This window comes from Eschscholzia californica, unplaced genomic scaffold (assembly GCF_041429995.1).
Source record: "Eschscholzia californica isolate CP2 unplaced genomic scaffold, dmEscCali1.0.p SCAF_6, whole genome shotgun sequence".
In the NCBI taxonomy this organism is placed as follows: domain Eukaryota; kingdom Viridiplantae; phylum Streptophyta; class Magnoliopsida; order Ranunculales; family Papaveraceae; genus Eschscholzia; species Eschscholzia californica.
The window spans coordinates 35,250,750-35,259,943 of NW_028238483.1; the positions used below are offsets into that span (position 1 = coordinate 35,250,750).

The window sequence follows — 9,194 nt, forward strand, 5'->3', positions numbered from 1 at the left end:
TATGGATCCGTGACTTTGTTACAAGAAACGGATCTATAGATCCGTTACTTTCTAACAGGAAAACAGTAACCCCTGTTAGAAAGTAACGGATCTATGGATCCGTGACGACTTTACAAGAAACGGATCCATAGATCCGTTTCTTTCTAACAGGGGTTCCTGTTAGAGATTGACGGATCTCTGGATCCGTCCCTTTGTGAACCAAAACGGATTTATGGATCCGTGACCTGTATGAAACTCCTGTTTTTCTGTTTCTTTTCGATTATAAACCCAAAGAAAAAAAAAGTTAAGTAACGAAGATAATTAATCATCTAAATTTATTCAAATATTAAATCAAAAACTTTGTAACTCGGTCTTTCAGTACACCTTAATCATCACTTAAATTTATCACACTACTACTTGGCTCACTCGAATTATCATGAGAATAAAATTTCTTTCCATCCTCGATTCTATCTCTAACAAGTTCAAGCCAACCCGTTGCCTCTAGCGATGCATACCTAGACCATTGCGGTGCAATGGGAGGGAGTATAGAATCTTTTTTGAGTTTAACGTTCATAAAGTGACCACCACTATATGTAATGCATGCAATTTTATAACCCTCAGAAGGTGGACCACTAAGTAAGGGTAAGAAAGTTGTCGAACAACCGTAAGACAAATGAACTAATATGCAATTGAAGCTACTCGCCACAACTATACTAGTGTACGGGTGAATGTAGAACCAATCGTCCGGACATGTAAAATTGAAGTTGTTCGCGGCACTTAATGTTTGAGTGTATTCTCTTATTCCAAACATCTCTTTGTAGAGTGTGTGCTGATCCTCAAGTTCTTTTATGACATTTTCGCGAACTTGTTTCCAACCATCTTCTAGTGAAAACCCAAGTCCTTTACCAACGGCATGAAACCCACAATGACCATCGCCTGGCACATCTATAATGTCATCCAAGAATGGATCCATAACTGACGGAATCTGTCCTTTGTATCTTTTAAAATTGGGTATGGTTGCTTTCGGTGCTTTGGTTACTTTGTTAACTTTACGTACTGTCTGAGTGGAGGGAACACATTCATCAACATACTTTGCATATTCGAAAGCAGATGGGTTCCTCTTAGTAGATTTTGCAGCTTCTTTTTCTTTTTTGCTCATTCTTTTTTGTTTCGGAGCCCCTTTTGTCTTTGTTTGTTGCAATGGCTCACACAAGTTTGTGATGACCGAAAAAGAAATTTCCCTCAACTTCTCAAGTATTGCGGTCCTCTCAGCATCACTGGATTTATCCCACATTAAATAAAGGTGCTCCATCTCATGTGATGCGTCAAGATCATTATGAATCGGCGGAGTCGGGTTAATGGATAGCTTGGTCCACTGAGGGTGAATGATGTCCTTTGGACATACCTTATCTTGATTCATCAAAGATACCATCTCATGAGCACAAGGGAGACCATAGACATACCTTAGAACACATCCGCAATTTTGAACGTTAATATCAATCCCATTTGCACGGTCGATCTCATCTACCATAAGATCTAATGCCGCGTGCGAGACATAACCACGTAGCTCTTTAAAAAACTTGATTTGATGCCCTTCCTTCACCTTAATACGACTGTGCTCAAAAGATGTTATAATTTCACATGTCTCGGTTTCCGTCATGATATGCATAAATTCCCAGCACGTAACATAGTTACCTTCGGAGCTACATAGATATCTCTTCAATTTGGAATGAGCACCTTCCACACGATTTGTTGTAGTATTTCCCATGTGAATAACCCCGTTAGTCCATGCAGTCACAAATCTCTCTTTCAATCCCAACCAGGTATCTTGAACATAACTAACATCTTTATGATGTGTGTTTGACCAAAACTTCACAAAAGTTTCCACCGCCTCATTATAACCACTTTCAGTCTCAGCATACATGATAGCTCGAAACATTGTCATAAACACATTAAATTGTTCTTGTTTGAAATGACCTTTGACTTTGGCTACCACACACTTGTCGATGTGGAAAGTACATAGCAACCTTTGAGCATTTGGAAAGACTTCACCAATGGCGTTAATCAGTGCAAGTTCACGATCGGTAATAAACACGATTGGCATTGAGTTGGGAGGAAACAACGTCCGCAAACGATTAAGGGCCCATGTGTACTGATTAGTTGTCTCCCCATCCATAAATGTAAAGGCCGCGGTGAAGGATTTCAACGTAGAAGTTACCCCGACAATCTCAAGCAATGGCTTGTTAAATCGGTTGGTTTTATACGTACAATCGAGCAATAACACGGTATGGAAACTCTGTAATAATCGAATACAATCAGGATGTGCCCAAAATAGATTTGTTACCTCATCAGTGTCTTCGTTCTTTGAAAAATGGTAGACGTAATGGTGTTCCACCAACAACTTAATGACTTGTTGCATCGGACTCCTTCCTTCTTGGTTTTCCATACGTATGTTCGCACGTGCATTGTAAATGGTTTTCAACGTTGATGTGTTATCCTTGAATTGTTCATGAATTTGAGAAAGAATTTGAGCTGGCTTCGAACCAATTTTTAATAGATGTTTCACAACAGCTTTTTCATCGGGTTTCAACCTATTCACATATGCGTGACCTAGAAGACTTTCAGCTAACTCGTGGTTATGGATTCCAGACACAACTGACACTTTCCACGTGTCATTAACCCCCGGTATTCCTTTGAGCTTGAACGGACATTGACATTTTTTGGTGCTCGATTTCCTTTTCTTTATAGGTGGTTGATGGGATTTTGGAACTAAATCCTTCTTCTCATGTGAACGAAATACTCCACTTCTTTCGCAACATAATTCTAACCGGGGTTTCTGTCCACCTCTTCTATTACCTGACCTGGAGGTCAATACTACAAACTTATGTTTTTTCCCAATTTCTTGAGCCCAACCGATTAACTCCTCTTTAGTTTGAAAAACATCTTCAGTCACAAAATACTGACCAACATCAATACTAATAAATTGACACCCATCATTTGAAGGTCGATTTTCTTCTTCGGCATGGTACTCCTCTTCGATAGGAACAATATTAAGGTCCGGAATCTGTCAAAAGGTGAAAAAAAACATAAAAATCACTTAAAGATAAAAAAAATCTTCTGGATGGAACGGACTGAACAAGTCCGGGATTTATCAGCTAGGGACGGATCAGTCTATCCATCCAAATCTACAAGAGCACGGACTTTTGAGTCCGTGACATTTCATTTATAAACGGATAGATCGATCCGTTAGTGACTAATAAGTACCGGACTGGTTCAGTCCGTCCGCGTCACCGAAGTTTCACTTTGGTTTTTTCAAAAACTCACACAACACGTATAAAAACATATAAAATAGGATCGGGGAATGGTTGTATACCTCATGAGAAACTTCTCCTTGCCCGGAAATAGGTGAAAGAGTTGGAATCGATGTAGTTGTTAAATTTTTAGAACTCTCTTCTTCCATGGTTATCTTCCTAATTTCTTTTCAAAAGATGATATAAAGAAGCTATAAATTAGATGTAACACAGCTTGTATGATGAATAAATCACCCGGATTAATTTTTTCGAATAAAAGAATAGTCGCCGGTAGGTGTCGGAGACGTTGCCGTTGCCGGAGAATGTTGCACTCTTTTCTAGGGTTTTGTTTTGGAAGAAGAATTGATTAGGATTCCTTTTTTGTTGGAAGAAGATGATGGAAGAAGTAAACGAAGGTGAACGTCACCCACATTAAAAACCGGTGCTTATAGAGACCTCGAGTCAAAAATCATTGACTTGAGTCAACAATATTTTTGGATGCTAACAGCTGTTTGGTCAGGTGCCTTTAGAAGCACCCGTCCACGAAACCAGAAAAATGGCCTGACCAACTGGGACCGGCCACATCACAGTTGGGTAGATGGTCGACCCAAAAGTAGGCCGCTTAGCACTTCTCATTAGCCCATAAGGATTAACTGATAAGAATTAGTTGATTGGGGTTGACCCAAAAATAGGCGGCTTAGCACTTCTCATTAGGATAAGGATTAATTGATAAGGATTAGTTGATTGGGGTTTATTTTAGGATACAGAGTCACTACCAAATTAGGACTCCTTTTTAGATAACAAATCCTCTAACTCCGTACTAGTTATAAATACACGATCGTCTCTCTACCCTCTTTCAAACCAATCTCCCTATTCTCTCTATCTGTTAGAACTAGGGTTAAGAAGAAGAAGAAGAGTTACAAATTTAGGGTTCTGATGTTTCTCTTTGTATGGTCAAAGACCCAAGTCAAAGTGAATACAAGGAGTCCATTTCAAAGCCAGCAACTCAGCAACTCTTCTCTTATAGGCACCCACAGTGTCCCTGAAATAATAAAACAGATTAGTTAGTTAGTTAATCTAACAACTAATAAAACAGATTAGTTAGTTAGTTAATCTAACAACTAATCTTCTCTTTTCTGTTATAATAACAGACTCTCTCTACTCTCTCTCTACTTAGTATATAAGTTGTGTAATAATAGTTTTTCATTAAGAACATTGTACTACTATTACAATCAAGATTGAAATAAAATAGAGTTGGAGAATTTCTTACATGGTATCAGTTAGGTTAAAGATCCAAAGCTAAGTTTTCTTCTCTCCAACTCAATAGCAATCATTCAACATCTCGCAAAATTCAACATGAAACAAAATCATGATCAAAATCAAGTAAAATCAAGATCACAATCAAGTAAAATCAAGTAAAATCAAAGCCAAAATCAAGTAAACTCAGTGATCAAGAATCACTTACTGTTTTTCCGCACTCATCACCAACAATCTATTGGTTCTTCATCATTTCTTCATCCTTTCTTGATCATGGCAACTCAGCTTCAAGGTAATCTTCCTCCCATTTCCTCTGTCTTTAGTTTTATAACTGAGAAACTAGATGACAACAATTATTTAATGTGGAAAGACCAAGTTGAAACTCTACTTGGAACCTATGAGCTATTAGGGTTTGTCACTGGCTCTATAGAAGAACCTCCCCAATTTCAGTACATTCATAATGTAGAGCAAGTAAACCCAGATTTTCAATGTTGGAGATCAAAAGAAAGTTTTGTAAAGTCATTTCTCAAAAGTGTCTTATCAAAATCAGTGTATTTGGATATATATGGTCTGAAATCAGCTAAAGATATATGGGATTATCTTAATCTAACAAATAATGAAGCACTTGAATCCAAGAAGGATCAACTTAGAAGAAAGCTGCATACTTTAAAGAAAGGAAATACCTCTATAGCAGATTATTTGAGAGAAATCAAACAACTCTCAGACTCTTTGTTATCTATTCATGATAGAGTACATGAGTCTGACCTTGTTAGAATAGCAATTCAAGGTCTAACATCTGACTATGATCAGTTTACTATTGCCCTAAGAGTCAATAATGAAGATTTATCTTTAGCCCAACTCAAATCTAGGCTCATTCAACATGAACAATGGTTATCTAATAAGGAGACATATCAAGAAGTCTATTATGCCAACATATCAAATTGGAAATCAATTCAAAAATACAAACCTTCACCATCTTACTATAGAAATCACTCTCATTCTAAGAAGGAAGGTGTTGTTCCGAATAATCAAAGTGCTCAATATAAAAATAAGAGGGCATATGATTTTGATTTTTCCTCAATTCCATGTGGAATATGCAAGAGATGGGGCCATTCAGCAGGAGTATGTTATTTCAGGTACAAGCAAAATAAGTCACTAACAGGTTATCATACTGAAAACCATATTCATAAGGAAGAACTAGATGTTAATGAAGGTGTCAAATCACCTAAGTCTTATTCATATGAAGTAGAATGTAAAGATGCAGAAATATATGAATATGCACAAAGTGATAATCAACAATTTCATGAGTGTTATACTGCCATAGATATTCAAGAACAGGAGGATGTATATTTCGACTGTGAATCAGAAATGCTCCAAGATGATATTCCAAGTGAAGAATGGTATGAGTCACTTACAAAGAGACTATATATATCCAGACATGCTATTTTTGATGAAGGAAACTATCCTTATGCCAACATCAGTAAAATACAGTCAAGTAGTGATCAGAATTCAAGGCCACATATTTCATTACCTTTGCCAACAGTCACCAACTCTTCAATCCTTACCACTGAATTGGGTACATCTAATACTCATACTAGCTCACCAGCTAGTTCAGGTCTTAAAGGTTTGGCTTCTCATGAATTAGGGACATCTAGTTTCCAAACCATTTCACCAGTTAATTCACAGGTTCCAACACCTACTATAGAGATTGATCAAGTGGTAACTAGAGGTAAGGATGGCATTATCAAAAGTAAGCAGTTACCTGCAGACTTTGTGGCCCTCTACTCCTCATCTCACAATGTCAATATGGCCTATCTATCAATTCTTCCCTTACCCACTAAAGCATCAACATATAAAGAGGCAGAAATACATAATGAAGAATATCAAGCACTTCAACAACACAAAACTTGCTCTCTTGCCCCTTACAATATTCAACTGAATATTTTGAGTTGTAAATGGTGGTTATACAAGTTCAAACAGAAAATTGGTGTTTTCTTTACAAAGGTTCAAGGCAAATACAATAAGCCATTCATATGGCTTTCAGAATGGTAAAATTGACAACTCAATGTTTGTGCATCACAGTAAGTCATATATGATGGTATAGAAGTCACATATGAAGATTCTACCAGCATATTACTCATGTCACAAAAGAAATATACCTTTGAGCTTACAGTTACTTCAGAAAGCTCCACTATTAAATTCAAAATCAGCAAAGATACCAATTTCCTGTGTAAAAAGGGTCTCCATCACTGATGGTGATGACTTGTTTACTTCACCTCAGTGCAGGAGCTTGGTAGGTGCACTCTATTATCTCACTCTTACTCGTCTAGACATCTCGTACGCAGTACATTACGCGGCACAATTCATACATAAGCTGTCAACAACAAGCATGGTTATTATTATCAAGAAGATACTTTGATATCTAAAAAGGGTTGTGAGCTCGGGAATTTGTTTATCTCATGGAGTTCTAAGAAACAAGCAAGTATAGCAAAAATCGTCAAAAAGAAGCTGGATAAAGCTTTATCTACAACAGTAACAGAGTTGCTTTCGTTGTCTTACCTCATGAGTTGATTTGGTTGTCTTTCCAACGATCTTTTTACTCTCTATTTTGCTAATCTCAGTGCTAAGCATCTTCAACGGTCTATTTTGCTTCGAACCCTATTTTCCATGAGAAAACGAAGCATCTAGTGGTCGAATTTTCACTACGTCCTTGATTTGGTTTCAATTGGATTGGTAGACATTAAACATATCTCTACCACAGAGCAACTTGTAGATTTACTCAATAAGGGGTTATCTTTTGATCTCGAAGACAAACTGATGGTTTCTCGGAGTCGTCACCATCGGTTTGAGGGGGGATGTTAGAACTAGGGTTAAGAAGAAGAAGAAGAGTTACAAATTTAGGGTTCTGATGTTTCTCTTTGTATGGTCAAAGACCCAAGTCAAAGTGAATACAAGGAGTCCATTTCAAAGCCAGCAACTCAGCAACTCTTCTCTTATAGGCACCCACAGTGTCCCTGAAATAATAAAACAGATTAGTTAGTTAGTTAATCTAACAACTAATAAAACAGATTAGTTAGTTAGTTAATCTAACAACTAATCTTCTCTTTTCTGTTATAATAACAGACTCTCTCTACTCTCTCTCTACTTAGTATATAAGTTGTGTAATAATAGTTTTTCATTAAGAACATTGTACTACTATTACAATCAAGATTGAAATAAAATAGAGTTGGAGAATTTCTTACACTATCTATTGAGTAATTCTCACTTTCTACTACGATTCCATACTCTCTGGTCAAAGAAAAAGAAGAGGATGATGAAGCCAACATCAAAATCTGCAGGAACCATGATTGTGTCTTTTGGAGAGATGTTGATAGATTTTGTTCCAGATGTCTCTGGAGTTTCTCTTGCTGAATCGAATGGTTTCATTAAAGCTCCCGGTGGTGCTCCGGCTAATGTTGCTTGTGCAATTACCAAACTTGGTGGTTCTTCGGCTTTTATCGGCAAATTCGGAGAAGATGAATTTGGTTTGATGTTGGTTGATATTCTTAAAAAGAATGGAGTCAACATTGAAGGTGTTTGCTTTGACAAAGATGCAAGAACTGCACTTGCTTTTGTTACATTAAAGAAGAATGGTGAAAGAGAATTCATGTTTTACAGAAACCCTAGTGCTGATATGCTTCTTAAAGAGTCTGAACTCAACATGGAGTTGATCAGACAATCAAAAATCTTTCATTATGGTTCCATTAGTTTAATCACTGAACCTTGTCGTTCCGCTCATATGGCAGCAATGAAAGCTGCTAAAGAATCTGGTGCATTACTTTCATATGATCCTAATGTTAGGTTACCCCTCTGGCCTTCACCTGAAGCGGCCCGACAAGGCATCAAAAGCATATGGAAAGAAGCCGACTTCATTAAAGTAAGCGACGAAGAAGTAGGGTTTCTAACTCAAGGGGATCCAGAAGATGAGAAGAATGTGCTTTCACTTTGGTACGAAGGATGTAAGCTCTTAATTGTCACTGATGGAGAAAAGGGTTGTAGATATTTCACGGAAAGATTCAAAGGAAGAGTCGAAGGATTTTCAGTAAATACAGTTGATACAACTGGAGCTGGTGATGCGTTTGTTGGATCAATTCTTTGTTCAATTGTTGGAGATTCAAACATCTTTGAAGATGAATTAAAATTGAGAGAAGCATTGAGATTTGCGAATGCTTGTGGTGCTATTTGTACTACTAAGAAAGGAGCAATTCCTGCCCTACCTGATGTTGCTGCTGCTCAAGAACTCATCTCATCATCCAACAAACCTTATTAAATATGCTTTTAGTTAATTATTTCTTATTTCATGCTTTTATTAGTTTATTAAGAAGTCAAAAGAACTTCTACAGAATTTTATTTTAGTATTTTTCTTAATCTATGTGTTTTCAAATTTTTTAGTCAAAAGAACTTCTACAGAAATTTTTAGTATTTTTCTTAATCTATGTGTTCTTTTATTAGTTCAAATTTTTTTTAGTATTTTTCTGAGTTCAAATTTCTGCAGAAAAGGTATATAATTGTTAAATCAGTTTCATAAGCAGAAAACACATTTGAAACATGTATTATAACTAAAATGTGCTCCCACAATAAATTGTTTTGGACCGCGAGTAGCTGGGATTCTTTGTCATTTAGTCATTA

The 9,194-nt window shown here is 36.8% G+C and overlaps 1 protein-coding gene and 1 pseudogene across 1 annotated transcript; one reads left to right on the plus strand and one right to left on the minus strand.

The window, feature by feature from the left end:
• Positions 1–364: 364 nt before the first annotated feature.
• LOC147534077 (PKS-NRPS hybrid synthetase cheA-like) lies at positions 365–3,439 on the minus strand. The gene is made up of 4 exons (XM_086650090.1): positions 3,353–3,439; positions 3,009–3,043; positions 1,385–2,840; positions 365–1,039 (listed from the first exon to the last, which is right to left on the minus strand). Exons 1-4 carry the CDS (start codon positions 3,437–3,439, stop codon positions 365–367), a joined length of 2,253 nt encoding a protein of 750 aa, XP_086506216.1.
• A 4,336-nt stretch (positions 3,440–7,775) lies between these two features.
• On the plus strand, positions 7,776–8,852 carry LOC147534078 (fructokinase-2 pseudogene; annotated as a pseudogene).
• The last annotated feature ends 342 nt before the right edge of the window (positions 8,853–9,194 follow it).